Source organism: Sciurus vulgaris (genome assembly GCF_902686455.1).
Source record: "Sciurus vulgaris genome assembly, chromosome: 4".
Taxonomy (NCBI): Eukaryota; Metazoa; Chordata; class Mammalia; order Rodentia; family Sciuridae; genus Sciurus; species Sciurus vulgaris.
In genome coordinates this window covers 148,066,019-148,083,201 of record NC_136464.1, presented here as the reverse complement: position 1 = coordinate 148,083,201, position 17,183 = coordinate 148,066,019, and the positions used below count along the sequence as shown (strand labels likewise).

General features: G+C 33.6%; 1 protein-coding gene across 10 annotated transcripts in view; it reads left to right on the top strand.

The window, feature by feature from the left end:
* Window positions 1-2,026: 2,026 nt before the first annotated feature.
* The window catches only part of LOC306659852 (uncharacterized protein), a 35,041-nt gene continuing 19,884 nt past the window's right edge, over window positions 2,027-17,183 (top strand). For all 10 annotated transcript variants that reach the window (XR_013763466.1, XR_013763467.1, XR_013763468.1 and 7 more), the window contains exons 1-3: window positions 2,027-2,157; window positions 8,136-8,230; window positions 15,197-15,262. Coding sequence is in view for 6 of the 10 variants with exons in the window: in XM_079137691.1 (XP_078993817.1) it covers window positions 2,137-2,157; window positions 8,136-8,230; window positions 15,197-15,262 (182 nt within the window). In the remaining 4 variants the exon portion in view is untranslated. The remainder of the gene's footprint in view (window positions 2,158-8,135; window positions 8,231-15,196; window positions 15,263-17,183) is intronic.

Here is a 17,183-nt window from a genome sequence, read left to right as displayed (position 1 = left end):
AATACTAACTACTTAATGGCACTGACTAGAGTCTGAAAATACCCATTAAAGAAGACATTTTAAAAGATCAGTATTAATAATTAATTCAAACAATAGCCAACATGTACTACTAATATGCCAAACACAGCTGAAAGGCCTTTAGCATGTTAATTTATTTACATCCTTAAAACTGCCCAGTGAGGTACTAATACTACTACCTTGTTACAAAAGGTTAAACAGATAAAATAATTCACCTTAGTTTACACAGCTAGTAAGTAGCAGCACTAGGATTCAAACTCAGGCAGTTTGGCTTCAGATTCAACCCACTTAAACAGTTCTTAAAAGTGCCAAAGAGATAAAAGACAAATATACTCTGCCATGTTGCTTCTTTAAAAAAAAAAAAAAAAAAAAAGTCTTAAAAAAAAAACTTTACGTGTATGTGGTGCTGAGGATCGAACTCAGAGCCTCACACGTGCTAGGCGAGTGCTCTACCCCTGAGCCACAACCCCCGCTCCTACGTTATTCCTTGATAATCTGAAAATGCTAAAAGCTATTTCTTTTCCAGTTGTACTTCAATAATACAAACCGTGCTAGCTTTCTCCATTTTCTTACTTCTTAGTACTTAAGGCACTTTCGTACGCATTATCTTTCTTATTCAATCCTGACAATAATGGCATGTGTTTTCATACTCAAACAGTTATGGTTCATCATGAGTTGTTTTATAACAAATACTGGGACAAGAGAAGTTAATATCCCAGATTCCGTAGATCTATTTTGGGAGCTGGGCCCATAACCCAGGACTGTAATCCCAGTTATTTGGGAGGCTAAGGCAAGAGAATCCTAAATTTGAGGCCAACCTGGACAATATGGTGAGACCCTGTCTCAAAGAAAAGAAAAAAGAAAGAAAATCCACTTTGTGATTAAGGAAAAAGTAAGCAATCAAAAATAATCTTAAAACATAATCATTTAGGAACAAGAACAGTTGGTTTTCTTTCATCTTAACCAGCTTGATGGCAGATATGATAAATCTTCCAAAAAATGATTAGATTTTCTAAGGAAGCTATTAAAATACTGACAATTTAAATATCACTTATTGTCCTATCATTGCGCCCAGGTTTTGAAGGTGGACACGGGTTTGCCTAGGTCTTTACTTCTACTTACTAGTAAGACTTGGGGGGTAGGTTTCTTAATCTGAATGTATGTCATAATCTGCAAAATGAAAATAATACCTACTTCATAAGGCTGTTGTGAGCAATTAAAGGAGGTTAATCCAGAAAGCGTTTGTTCAGCACAGTGCCAAGTACAGTCAATACGTGGTAACTGTTACTACTTTTTTTTTTTTTTTCGTCGCACAACAGGAACCCGTCTCCACTGGATTCAGTAATTTACCACGCCATTACAAAAACGTTACCCTAAATGACATCCAAAGACTGCCCTTTCCTATCTCCAAAACAGAAATGAAAGTGTAAGGATAAGTAAGGCGGTAAGAAAAACTGAATCGATGATAACGGCTTAGTAACTAGCACCCTAGGGCGGAGAAGAGCTCCACCAAACTTAAGTAATCATTAGTAATCATTAACTCTAGGCAGGGGCGCGCACACAGACCAGAAGGGAGGGGAGACCACGCCTCCTGTGTGCTCAGATTGGTTCCTTCAGTGCTAGTGGCCCGGGTTCCAGAATCTGACAGATGCGGACTCGTCCACGTGTCTGGTACCTGTGCTGCCTCAAGCAGATTATTTAACGGTCCCAAGCCCTGGTTTCCTGGTCTTGGTAAGAATAATAACAGTTCCTACCTCGTAAGGCTGTCCCGAGGCTAAAGTGCAACCGCTCTGGTAAAGCGTTGACGTACTGCAAGAGCTCTACACAGTGGCGGGGCTGTTTTAAGTACACGTGTATCCAACACATGATCTCAAGAGGCACATTCCGTTGTCTGGAGTTTAGCAAGACGTTTTTCTTCTAGCTTAAGCTGGACCCCAATTTGTTTACCTCCAACGGTAGACTGACTGCCTGTCGCCTGACAAGTATCTGTGGACTCTCAGGCCCACAGTCTGTAAGGTCACTCCAGGTCCACGGCTGTACAAAGGCGCTGCACGCACGCGCGAGAAAAGAAGCAAGAGAACTGCAACCGAGGAAGCTAAGTGAGAGCGGCGAACAACCATGCGTCTGCGCATGTACAAGGTGTGTGTGTGGCGGGGGGGTGGGGGTGGGGGTAGGAGTTTGCGCATGCGCAAATATCGGGGGAAAGCAAGGCGGGTTTAAGAGGCGGTATTGACAGCTGTGGAGGCAGCCCGCGTTCCCGGCATGCCCCGGGGCGGCGGGGTTGGCTCTAACGAATTTGAATGAAGAGCCTCAGCGCTTTCGGCGCCATTTTCGAGTGATGCCTGATCTCATCAATCTAGCGGGAGCGACGGGATAACCTGTCCGAGAGTGCCACTAGCACTACGCCGAAAAACCAGTAAAAAAATCACCAAAAATAACTTAGAGAAAAGGCAACCCGCCGAGCTTCACAAGGGTTGGCGCAGTCGGTAAGAGCCTAAAGAAGTAGCAGAGCGGGACTCGGAAGGTGGCAGTGGTGGGACCAGCAGGCGTTGAGGAGTCCAGGGAGTGGGCGCTGGGTCAACCCTCACTTTAGTCTTTAAAAATTCCAGGAGATAGAGTTGGGGTGACTTGGGCGCCTGCGAGTGGGCGGTGGCGGGCGGAATGTGGCGGGAGCGCGGTGAGACGGGGCTGAGGGGGAGGGGAGCTGTAGTTTGAGCGGGACCCGGACGGCTGCCGCCGAGCAGCCACCGCCCAGCCGATCTGTCAGCAAGACCCCCCGCCCGGGGCCGGGGACTGGGCGCCGCGGGGTCTCGGCAGGGCCGCGACTCCTTGACAGGAGGGGACGCTCGCCCCTCCCCCGTTTCCGAACCGAGCCGCCTTTTCTCTAGTTTGCCCTGTCCGCTGATGGCCGTCTTCTGACAAGAAACTTGAGTCGACGGAAAATTCGGGACCCGGAGTAACGGGTGCCTCCGGTGGGTGATGGCTCACAGTGTCCCCGCCTGGCCCCCGGCACCCAGCCATGCATGTTGTCGTCTTTTGACGCTAAAACGAGAGGTGCCCTAGGAAGGAGTCAGCCGGGGCCGCGCTCCGCCCGCGCGCGGCGTCCCGGTGCGGTCTTTTTAGAGAGGGGTGGGACTGCCGCGCCCCGCGCTTGCCGGCCGGGCTCCGGGCGGCCGGGGCAGGCGGCGGACAGGGTAGCGGGCTTCTTGCAAAGATGCTGGACTTTCGCTTCTGGCTCGGATTTTTGTTATTTACTCCCACGGCGTTGTCCTTCCTCGAGGGGGAGGGGTGTTCGGGGTGAGATGAAAGATGGGGCTGAGAGCTAGCGATTTCCTTCTCCTATTTCCTTCTCTAAGTCGCACTCTTCTTAGAAGACTTTTTCCTTCTCCAGTCCTTGAAACGTATCCGAAGGGGCAAAAAGCAATCTGTGAAACCGTACTGGTGTTCTCCGGAAAACTCTTTACCAGGGCAACTTAACGGTAATTTTGCAATCCCCACCTTTTCTTGGGAACTCTTACGGCGGAGGAAAAAGGGGTTGTTCGTCTTTCCCTTTAGTGATTTTTGTTTCCCCTTAGCTGTTTGTCACCTCTTAGTCGACAGCTCTTAAATAAAGTAAGCCAGTGACGGCTTTAACTTTAGGTAATACTTTATAGATAATAACTTATGTAAAAATTCCATATCAAACGTCTATTAGATCTTGAATTCCTTTTCCACAATGAGGCACCACTTAGATTAACCCTTTGCTGGTGTGATGTATTGCGTGTGGGGCGCGCGGCACTGGGTTGCAAATATTCTGGAGATGAATTTTGTAGCAGCTATTCAGTTATTTGCAAAGAGGAATAAAGCTTACAGGGAACCGCAGTGACACTTAAGGACTGCCAGCCTACAGTTTTCCCCTCTGTAATTAATAGAACGATTGATTTCGTATATTTGAATGAAGAGTAGGGGACCCGCCCTCACTTAGAATCTTTCCCGATGGAGAATAGGATAGAGCAATGTGATGTTTTTCAAACTGTTTAACGGAGCTCCCCAAACACCCGACTTCGTATCCCCTGATTGGCTGGAAGGAAGTGGGACTGGGGGGTTTGAATATTGATCGCTGGATTATAATTCTCGACCTACTGAAAAATTATACTTTTAGCCTGAGCACCTCAGAAGTAGTTATAAAACGTTTCTAAAATAAAACAAGGTTAAATAAAAATTGGTGTTTAATATTTTTTCTCCCGTTAAAGGCTTTCGATTGGCTCTGAAATGTATATGAAAAGTAAAACTGAAAAGGCTATTTTAATTTCTGCTGACAGAAATTGCAAGACATATTTGCCCCTGTTTTTTATTGGTTAAAAACTGAGTGAAGGATTTAGGTTTTTGTGTTGCTTGGGGGTTTTTCCTTTGATAAAATTTTTTTCATCTTAAACTACTTGTAATTGTTGGATGCAGATTATGGAAGAATTGTTTATTTTGATGAAAAAACTTTAATTTTTTAAAATGCTACATGATCTTTTCCACATTTCTCATAAGGATTGGATATTTTTTAAAACTTTTAACTTCTATTTTAACATATATAGGTTTAACTAATTCAGCCATTATAGAGGACTTAAAATTTTAATTACAAGACATTTATGTTTCTTAAGGTAGATATTACAACAGGTAAGTATGCACAGGTGCGTATATGTGATTGCATTCCATGATAAATTCATTACAAAGAAATATATACAGTAGTGTGGTTGTGTTATTTGGTTGGTTTTAGGTTGATTTTGTTTAATGTTGCTCAAGACAGGCGTCAGTATATTTCTGTTACCAAACTTGTCATTCCATTTAATTGCATCTTGATAAGAGGCAAGTGTAGTTTTCAAAGAAAAGCAATAAACTTGCTGATAAACCAACTGTAGATGCTTTTAAAAAGAAATTTTAAAAATTTAATAGAAATTTATATCATTTTATGAATAGTAGTTGAAACTTACAGTTTGCATTTTCAAAATAGGCAGTTAGAAAATATTTATATGAAAATATGACAAATCTGTAGAACTGTAAACATAATATACATTAATAAGTGGTTTAGCTGAGTTTACAAATCATACTATTAATTGTGATAGCTGAACCCATCAATGTTTGTTACTTTTTTCTAAAGTTGTTTATTTTGGAGCATTTCATGAAAATTTCATTAAAAGTATTAATCATCTTCTATAAAATTTTGATTTAGCCTACTTGTAGATGTCATTTCTGTTTTAAATGTAATTATGCCTAAAATCCCCATACTGGTGAGTTTTACTTTTTACTGTTGGTTTTGTATTTTAATTTTCATTCAAATGTTGTGACTGGGAGAGTGTTTTGGGGTGGGGGAAGGATTTAAATTCCATCAGGCTTATTAAGTTTAGCCATTTTTTTTTTTTTTTTTTTTTTTTTTTAGTGATTCGGTTTATAGGATTTATTTGGGGGTTTTTTGAGGATGATGAGTGAAGGATTGTTTTGTTTAATAAGCCATTTTTTAAATAAGTGAAGGATTCTTTTATTTAAAATACTTCACTTAAAGCTTTAGAGCACACTAGTGCCTAACTAAAATTCATAGCCTTCGAAGTATTTTCCTTTTTTATGTGATGCTAAATAAGAGGAATATTTTAGTTTTAGATTTGTGAACATGTACGTATGAGTTCCAACCGATGTATGTTTTTAAATGTTTGTATGCAGTTATCCCTTTTTCTCTATAAAATGACAGTTTTCATTTATTTGTGTGTGTGTGTGTGTGTGTGCGTGTGTGCGCATGTGCTATGGTAAGGACTACAAAAATCATTTGTTACCACAGGAAAAAATGATGGGAAATAGTGCTGCTACAATAGTTCATTTTTTTTTCAATACTAAATTTACATACTGTGGGGGAGAGGGAACAAGAAAAGGTACCAGTCTTCCTGTTTCATTTATTTACCATTTATATACTATTTTTTTAAACTCCAAGTAAAAGTCTAACTTTAGACTTTTTTTTTATTGTTGTTAACTTGTCTTCATATTGCATTTACAAAATGTAGCCTTAGGTATTTGTATGTAACACTGCATGTTTTCTAATCAGATATCAATTTTAATGTTTATCAAAAATGACACTTAAGGATGAAAATTACAAAGTAGTTGTGGTATTTTGGATCCCTTGTTTCTTTCGTGTTTTGTGTATTTTGTTTTATGAAGTCTTGTGTATATTTTATTTATTTATTAGTATATAGTAACTATTCAGAATGTCACAAGATACTTCAATCCAGAAATATTGGTCAGTTGATTTGGTTTACAAAAAGAAAAAAAAAAAAAAACCCAGAGATGATGTTAGCTGTTTCTTACATATGACATATAAGCTTTCACCAATTGGATTGTAAATTTGTCTCTTATTTTAAAATAGTACTGACCTAAAAAGGCTCTTGCCTTTTTTTTTTTTTTTTTCTTTTGTTTAATGACATTTAATTCTCACATTGATTTCTTTTTAACCCCTTTTAGGAGAAAGAGTATTGGTCTGAATATAACTAAAACACACATCTTAGAAAGAATTGTCAGTATAGATGTAGTTTTGTCTTTTTTTTTTTTTTTTTTTTTTTTTTATTGTGCAAACCTAGGCTTGTGCTTTGCAACTAATTTTGGCCTATAAGTAGAACTCAAACTATGACTTTCTAAAATTTTATGGCCCCCAAATCTCATAAGACCAAAGGAAATCAGTAATAAAATACTACTTTATTTCAAATAAGTATTGAAAATGCAATTGAGAATTTAATTTTAAGAAGTAACAAGTAGCAGTATTAAATGAACTTTAAAGTGATTGTCTTTAAAAAAGTCACATTAATTTTAGAATATCATACTACTAATGTGTGTGAATGTATCATCTGATTGCATGTATAAATGACTGTAGATCCTATAAATACTGCTTTCTGGTAGGAAATATGTAGGGGGGCTGGGGTTTTTATTTTTCCTGTATTAGAGATGTTTTAAAGGATATTCCTTTTAGAAAAGTTTCAAACAATGGAATGAATATGTTAAGTATATACATATGTATTGGAGTTTTATACTTGATATTTAATATTGAGTTATGAGAAGTTTAATATACTTAATCTGTCATTTCACTAAAGAATGTTTGCACTGAAAAGACTTATAGTGGTTTCAAAGTATAAATAATAAGCTATAATAGATTTGAGTTTTATTATTTGAAGATTTTTTTTAATATCACCTCTTTTATCACACATTTGGTTTAAAATTTCTTTTTTATATCCAAATCTTTCTTTTCCTTATTATCTGGAATTTTTTGTTTCTCTGCTATTTAAATACTTATGTTTAGTTTTTTACTATTTTCCTTTTATAATTTTTAAACTTAAGATACCTTAATTTTTAGGGTACTAAAATATAGAAAACTATCTTTTCAGAAATACTATATAGAAATGGTTGCTACTGAATCATTAAGATCCAGAAAGGTGTAACAAAATGACAAAACTGCTTATACATATTGTTATATCTCACTTTTACTTGGGAACATTAAGAACTATTTGGTCCAGAAGTGATCCATTTATTACTGCAAATAGGTGTTTATTTTAAAAATGAATTTTAAATTTTGATCTGTTAGAACTTTAATGTATTAAAATATTTGGAAATGTTATTATTCACTTAGGCTTGGAAAAAGACTAAAATTTAAAACAATGGCAATTTCTGTAATCATTAATATATTTGATGATTTGAGGGGAAATTTTGTCCCTATACTTTGAGTAATTTTTTAAATTGTGTGGATTTTGAGTTTCAGAAACACAAACTATATTTCTTTTATTTTTCTCTAATAAGTTCCCCTTTACAGCTATCTACATATATACACTCATTCATTCCTCTTGAAAGTGAATGCCCTAAAGAGAAATGAAAGCAGAAACATATTAATCTTATTTGTTTGAAGAGACTTCAGATGATAAAGCATGTCACAGGTGTTTATAATCAAGCTATTTCTGTTTTTAAGATATCATTTTCACATTAGGACTTCTTTGAACATTGGCACGATTGAGGTCATTTTGAAGACTTTACCTTTGTATTCAGGGATCAGTTGTGGAACTGAAGGAAACAGAAATCTGTTGCGTGTCTTCATGCTATAATACATGACATTTTTATTGCAGGTTTTGACCTTTAGGAGAGAGCCAATTCTGGAAAATAACCTTACTTCTTTGATTGAATACACACGTAATACATTGGAACATGATAGGAGATTAAGGTATACTAACATATTTTAAAAGCATATAATTTTATATATTTGCAATGTAATTGGACTTGACAATTGGTGACATTGAAACTTTTGGGTAAACTAAAATCAGTAAATAAAAAACTAATAGAAGTTATTGTGTGAGGTGACTAAAACTGAGTTGTCTTGCTTATTTAAACTCCAGATCTTTTTATATAGTTTATATTCTCATGGTATTGTGTTAAGATCTAACTCTTTTATTTATTCCCAAGACAAGTATACATAATGACTTTTTTTTTTCCTCAAGGGTATTATTGCAGTGTCTAAAATAATTAAATATGTAGTAGACTTTCTTATAAAATGGAGGGTTTAAGTCAAATGGAATTTGGTACTTGGCTGTTTAACAGGTAGAGAGGTAGGTAGGGTGTACAAATTTAGATTAATGAGAATATTTTACGAGAATTTAAAATATTCCAAGTACTGTCCTAACCAAAAGTGGCAATTTGGCTGAAACTGAAAAACTCACTTTCTTAAGCAGAAACTAGTATCTTACTCATAGATGCTCTGATTATTAGTTGTTCATATCAAAAGTTGCAAACTGTTTAATAATAAAATTGTAAAATGCCTAAATCTTCAATGTCTTTGTCTTAACCTCCAAAATACTTTATTACAGAACCATTTTCCCGGCATATTTATTTTCTTTGATTTTTACAGGTTTAGTTGAAAAATTCATACAGTATTTAGCTAATGCAGTTTTTGTTATCTAAGTGGTAACCTGGTATAGTGAAAATGAACTTATTGAACAGTTTTATCAAGTACTACTTGGTTAGTTCTTTTATAGTAAAGTATTAAATATTTTTTAAAGCTTTTGCTAAATAGTTGCTAAAATCCAAAGTAGTACAATTTTTCTTTAAATTCTTTTCACCTACAAAGTATTTACTTTATACACTTCAGATATAGGAAATCCCAAAGGTTTGTTTTCATAAGAAAAAGTATTTTAGTGTTAGAGTGAGGTAATTATCATTATGATCATAGAGTTGCTTCAACTTTAAACAATTTGAAAAAATTTTAAACATATTCTCTGATGTGTTTAAGAATATTTGAACGTTGAAATACTTTTCAAAACACTAAAATCAGATTTGATTTTTTTTGTCTTAGATATTAGAAAATTCAGGAATGTGAATCTTAACAGTAGAGATTAAATAAAATGTTACATTTTAATAGAAATCTGTTTAGAAGTTCTGGTACTTTTATATTGGTAGCATCATACTATAAGGTGGTTGTTGGAGATAAATAATGTCTTCATACCTTTGATTTTAGACTTATAAAGAAGCAGTTCTTTTTGAATCAGATGAATATAAATACAGTTTCCCTGTCTCACTTAACCAGTGTTTTCCAGATTAGAGAGAATAAAGATGAAACTGAAAAATGTCTGAGTATTGAAAAAGATACCAGTTTAATTTGTCACTTTCAATCCATTACCTTTAACATGGCTTTAAGGAGTTACAGGAAAAGAACTAGTATGTTAGTTTGTATTGTAGATAAAGATATAAATCTACAGAATTGTTCCTCATTTAGACAGTTTGAGTTGTGATCGTTCACAGTGTTCGAACTTATTTTTGGGACACAAATGTTTAGCATTATATCATTATCCTTTCTATGGTTATATTCTCTGGCTTATAAACTAATAAGCTTTGTAAACAATATCTAAAAGCATCAATACAGATATTAACAGTTTTATTATACTCAGATACTTCTTATAGGCTAAGGAACTTTAACCTAATTAGTAGTATGTGTTATTTTAGGAGGCAGTTGATAAAATTGGCTTTTACTCTTATGTGTGCTTGTCTCTCCTAACCACCCCATTTACAGGGCAATTTGTAAAAACTTGGGCTGTTTTAATTTGGCAAACCTGATTATATGATTAAGCTTTGATATGTAGTTCATTTTGTCAGAATTTGGACGAAGAAATTTATTGTGCTAATTTAACTTTTTTTTCAGTGATAGATTTGTATCTCATTTGTACAATATTTATTTTGATTTTTGGTTAAATGTCTATTGGGTTTAAATAACAATTTTCAAGAAAAATTCTTAATTATCTGTAAAATACAGTTATACTATCACTGTTTCTTACTGAAAACTTGTCCTTAGAATATTTGAATAAACTAAAATAGATGTAATTTAATGTATCTGTGGATGAAGGAACTTGAAATTATTCATTATTTGTGATGTGTAAGTATAACTTACATTTTAAGCAGTTTGTCAATTATGACATTTTTCTTTGATAGAGGTTTTAGAATGTTGCTGAGGATTTGCTAAATAATAGATATAATTAACTTTTTTAGCTCAAATTTTTTTATGTGTTTACTGAACCCATTTTGTGTGTATTTTTGTATGTTTTGTCTTGAGGTAGCCAACAACCCTTAATCTGTTTCTATTGTTTCTCTTCATATTAGACATAATGTTTCAGAATTAACATTTTCTGATCAGCATTTTTCAAAAGGCAATATTTAATTAATTTGAGGGTTTTAAATTTTTATTCAATATCATTTTGAAGTAGAATTTCTGTTCTTATCACTACAAATCACATTTTTAGAATACACTAGCATGTTATTTAAGTTAGTTTTACTTTCTTATTTTTGTGGTTAGAATCACTTAGAGGAAAAAACTTGCAGTATCTTTCAAATGCAATTTCCAAAAATTACCCATTTGCATTTTTAAATAAATTTTAAGAAATTCTTTAGTATTTGTTGTTTTTTCTATTGATAGCTTTCATACTAAATAAATATATTCAGTTATCTTGTTAGGCTGTCATCTTCAGAAATATTTATGTTTACTAATAACATTTCTTACTGAGCTAAGCAGAAAAATTAATTTTCAATTTTGATAAAAATGAAAGATTGAAGTTGGTTTTCCTTTTTTACAAAATACCTGAATTTAAAACATTTCATATTTTTTATCTCAAAACTAGCCTTTGTGTCTTATTATTACTTAAATTTACCAGCCAATTCTAGTCTGTAGATTTGTTTGTTTTATAATATTGTCCAGATTTCTTTGACTTTTTATTTTTCTTAATCAAAAATTGGCTAAGGTGCCAAAAAGGACTCTCATTTAAACTTGAGTTTATAGGTCTATAAGTAGCATTATATTGTATTGAAAGATAATTTAACAGAATAAATATTTCTATTTCTGTTATTCATCGTTTGCTACTATGTACTTACTAAGTTTTTAGCTCTATATTACACATTTAAAGTAGGTAAATTGCATATGGAAATTTTTTTTAATAGTTGGCAATTTTTGTTAAATATTTATGAGCTAACTCTTATTCTTTGCTAATAATGTCTAAAGTCAAACATATGGTGGTGATTAAATACGTGGTACCTGGAAGGAAGCCAGGGGCATTTTGTAAGCAAAATATAATTTCAGTTCTTGATTGGAGTTTGAACACTTTATTTCCTGGGGAATAGTTAAGAAGGTGCTCTCTTTATGCATTCACTCTGACAAATGGCTAAAACTCTTCAGAGAATTTAATAATTGAGCAGTTAAATCTAAGTAGTTGAAGATTATTATATCATTAATTTTTTCCTTAGATATTTTAAGTTCTCTTTCTAACCAAACATGAATTTTTGTCTTTTCTTCCCTTCCTATCCCTTTTTAAGAAAGAAAAAAAAAAAAAAACTTAAACAATTTTATCTAGCAATATAAGCTAACTTGGTAGGTAGGTGTAGAGTGAACCATTTTTTTCCTCTGTATTAGTTGCATGCAGTTTTCTCAACTTGCTGCTTAAGCAGAGGAAGCAGCAACAGTGAACAAACAAGTATTACCACCGCAGCCCTTGTTCTTATCCCTTACAGCTGGGAGCAAGGGCTGGGAGATTGCTGCTGCATGTCAGCTCTTCTACAGAAAAGCATCAATATGCAGAAATAGTCATCAAAATAGCCTGCAACCATCATTTTTTACAGACCAGGTGGGAAGGGCCCAAATGTCCCTTTACCCATATACAGTTTAGAGAATATGTTCTTTGACAGAAAGGTATTTTCTTACCAGTGCATCATAAAGAGAACAGAAGATGCTGTAGTTCTTAGACTCTATTATTTTTTACTATTTACTCTGGTTTTAGTTCATTTAGTTTTTATTTAGATAATTCCATTTGTTCAGAATGGAAAACTGATTGTATATATAATATGTTTCATGCTTTTCACTTTTAAACTGATAGACTGGAAAAAATAATAATTAGTTGCTGATACTACAAGTTAGAATAAAAAAAGGAAAGTTGACTACACAAGAGTGTATCTTTCACTTTGGGGCCATATTCTGACCCTATGTTATCTTTGTTTTATAGCCTACTCTAAGGCTGAATTCTAATTGATTTTGCTATAATTTTTTTAAAATCCTATATTACTTTAATGTTGTAAATAACTAGATACAAGGCAGACCACAGGTGAAAACTTTTCTTATTTTTTCTCATTATTAAACTTTTCTATTACTAACTATTTCTCTTATAATAATGTCAGGCCACATTTCAAATCTTTTGCAGATAGAACTTTAATTTCAAATACTATAAAAAGATGTTCTCAATTTGTACAATTTGAATTTGTACAAATTCAAACCTTCTATAACCTAAAATATTAAAATACCTTTTTCCTTTTTTATATCTAAATGATTCCAATAGATTGTATTTACAGGAAAGTAAATATTGGACTTTTATTAAGGTTCTGATTTCACTTATAAAATTGTTGGTGGGAAAGTGACATTTTGTCTTAGTGTATAAGCCTAATGTCCCAATTTGAAGCCTGCCATTTACAATAGAATTTTTTTTTTAAGTAACAATAGTTTCTTCCTGGTCATCTTCATTAAAATCATTCATATCCACTCAATGTTTTCCTTTATCAATGATAGCAAACTTAGAATATTATTTCTGTGGTATTATTACCAAAAACTTCTGTCAGGATGTGCTTATTTAATTGAAATAACTAATGGACCCACAATCTATTCTGGCATTGTGAAGTCAAGCATATTTAACCATAAATTGAGATTTTTTTTTTTTTTGAGCTAGTGCTAGAGTAGCTTTTTAAAAATGTCAGTGTAATGTAACAGATAACATTAGTTACTGTTACCTACTCTTCACCAAAAGTGAGTTCTATAATCCTTTCTTTTGAAATATACTTTTTTTCCCCATTAATTACTGCTTAATGTGTGTGGACCACCTGTACCAGAATGACTTAAAATAAAACATTTTTCCAAACCTGCTATATCAAAACTTTTGGAGCTAGGGCTCAGGAATTTGTGGGTTTTACAAGCTTTAAGAGAGATTTTTCTTCTTTTTAGGAGTAACACATGTGAAACACTGCCCAAAATGAACTGGGGTAGGACTGTTCACACCAATAAACCATGTACTTTTCTTGCATTTTTTCCTCTTTGATCATCTTGGATCTAACTGAGCTCAGATCTAATTAAGAATCTTATTTCTGTAACAACAGTATTGGTACCTCCTCAATCATGTGAAGAAAAATGCATTATCAGAGCTTTATTTTTGTGTAAGTGCCTTGGGCCAAATTTTAGTCTATTCTGTTTGTTTGGAATATTTAGTATACTTCCATTATACATATACTAGATGAAGAAATTGATCACATAAGGACTTTTTAAATGTTCATATAGAGAGTAGCGTTTTTCTTAAATATACTGTCAGGTGTTGAAAAATATATAAAAAGAACTCCTCATATGATATTATGGGAACATTTAACTATATCCTATAGTAAAGTTGAAAATAATAGTAGACTTGAACCCATTAATTTCATTCTTGTTTATTTTTTGTAGGAAAAATATTTGAAACCAGTGTAAATATTAAGCAACAAGAAAATGGTAAATTATGACATGGTCCCATGGTGAACTATATAGCTATTAAAATGAGAGCTGTGTGTATCATCATGGATAACCTTACTTATACAACAACTACCTTTATGGAGAAGTTATACAGTATAACATTTATATAATATAAAAATTTTATATGAAAGGTAATATATCCATATGATACCATGTATATAAACTTTTAAGCTACAGAATTTGTAGTAATAGTATAAAAACATGCATAGGAAATAAATATCAAAATCAAATTGGAATTGCATCTTAGGAAAAAATGGCATGGAATCAAGGTATGGCACATCAGGAGCTATATGTTTGTTTTTCTTAGAAAAAAAAAGCAAGGACAGGATAGTAGAATTTGAAATACAAGACTAGGATGTAGAGATTTATTTTGGTATTCTTTTCATTTTTTTCTGTGAATTTCAAAATGAAAGTGCTCTATTTTGTGGTGAAGATATTCTGTAATAAAATATGTAGTTGGAATGATCTGATAAGAGCCTGGATGGGTTTGTTGTATTTCTATTCTGTATCTCAGAGTGAGGGTTTAACACTTGGTGTAAGAAGTACAACTTGTAATCACAGCCCACAGAAATTAAACATTCTAACCAACTCTAGTTACTAGGATACATTTATTTATTTATTTAAAAGATGAGGGCTGGGGAGATAGCTCAGTCGGTAGAGTGCTTGCCTTGTAAGCACAAGGCCCTGAGTTTGATCCCCAGCACCCAAAAAAAAGATGAGCCATAATATTTCTTGCTATTGTATATATTATGTAACAATATTATTCTTGGAATTGGCAATATATAGATTGTAGATTTTGCAAATGTGTGTGTGAAATCTCAGGATATGATCTTGCATTAACTTAAAATACCTACAATTATATAGTGTCTTCCAGCAGCCCAGTATGCTGGAAGTTAGACTTTGACTTTCAAACTCCCAAAAGGTAATAATAATAGAAAAGCAAATTTTAAAAACTAATTACAGTGCACGGGATTGAAATACAGAAATGTTGCTACTGGGTATTTATGATATGATTTTTCTGTGATATAAGAAGATCAGAAAACAATGATTGTCAACCTCAGTTAAATGTTCTAATTTCTGTGATCAAATTTTTAAAGTCTTTTATCTTTTTCCTAGGTTTAATAATGACAAAATGAAGACCATGATAAAACAGCCTCCTACTAGCCCAGCAATTCTTACTTCGTGAGTATTAATTTTGAGCCCCTCTACCATTACTATAAAAGTTAGTTTGGTATCATGTTTACATTTATTTCTGATCTTTTTTTTTCTACTCATCCTAGAATGCTTACTTTCTAATTTCCCCCTCAGCCCTCTACACATGGAGTTTTCTGTTATTTTTCTATTATCTCTGAGAATCACAATTTAAAATCTTCTCCCTTCAAAGGAATTTACAAATAAGTAATGTTTGTTTTTTAAAAATTTTATTTTCTTGCTTTGTTTTTATGTGGTTCTGAGGATCAAACCTAGTGCCTCACGTGCAAAAAGCACTCTACCACTGAGCCACAATCATTATTCATGTTTATTGATCTTATAATTTATAAATTAAGGGTGCCCTCTTCACTTGCAATTTTTTAAAATTTGCTTTTACATTTCATTCAATTACACTTGAGACTTTTTTGTAAGGAGCTTCACGTTTTTCTATTAAAACTTAAAGAGGTAGAAGACACAGGAAAGCAATCCCTTTTCTTTCCTCCTTCCAATTCCTTTCCTTCTTTTCATATATGCATATGCACACCTCTTTCTTAGAATAAGAAACATTTTTCTCATTTAATTTTTGAGAATCTTTTAAATTTAATGTAATAATTCTAACAGTTTAGCTAAAATCATATCCCTGGAAAAACTAACATGTCAAAGTTATGTTAAATGCACAAGATACTTACTTCCTAAAAGTATTTGAGACCCTAAATTAGAATGGAAAAAAATTTCCATCTTTTTTTTTTTTTTTGGTTGTTGTTGGACCTTTATTTTATTTATTTGTGGTGCTGAGAATCGAACCCAGTGCCTCACACATGCTAGGCATGGCCTTTTTAAATGAAAATTAGTGCTTCAGATGCTTCCCATACATTATCTTACACATTGCTTTGGTAGCCCAGATCACATGTTTGTTGGAGGGTGACCTTATGGTCATTAAAGATTGGCCATTCAACTCATAAGTAATGAGAGTTCTTTGGGGAGGAAGGATCAGTTAAATGTGTAAACGGTTAATAATGGGCTACTTTGCAAAGGTAGCCAAATGCCACAGGTCATTTTCTAATTTTTTCCCTTCATATTTTTATCTCTGGAAAATTAGAATGGAAATATTTGTAAATCCCTAAAGAATTCTATATAATATAGGCTCGGGTTCTTTAATTGGTCCCTTAGAAACGAGTGTAGCCTTTCTTCAACTTAACTCTTAGAAAAAGACATCTTTCCATTGATATTGTGCTCCTACCGTATACTGGAGAAGAATCCACTTTTCAAAAAGAAATAGGAAGCTGGATGCAGTGGCACACACCTGTAATTCCAGCAACTCATGAGTCGGAGGCAGGAGAATCACAAGTTCAAAGCAAGCCTTAGCAATTTAGTGAGACCCTCAACAATTTAGTGAAACCCTGTCTCAAAAAATAAAAGTACTACAGATTTAGCTCAGTTGCAAAGCACCTCTGAATTCAATTTCCAGCACGAAAAAGAAAGAGGTATTATTTATCCTCTAATTGTCTTATAAGCACCGATAATGTCATATTCTTAACCCCATTTCATCTCCTTTATAAATTTTTAAGCAAACAGTCTGCCTTGGCTGTTCCTCAGCACTTTTAATAGGTCATTTGCTGTATTCATAGTTGGAATGTTATGTTGGGTGTTACAGGTTGTATGCCTGGAGTTCTACTAAATCTTAGGTACTAAAATGGTAATATTTCCTATTAAATAATATCCCCAAAAAATAGGTCTATAATGATCCTATGTGATTTTATGTGTTTGTCCCCATTTTTCTTTATTTAATGTTTATTTTAATGCCATAGTTGCTTTTAGAGAGTGATTTTTATAAGTGAATGATTTTTATTTGTGAAATTTGTGCCAAAAATTGTGGCGTGGTGTTCATATATTACGTGCTGTCATAATTAAA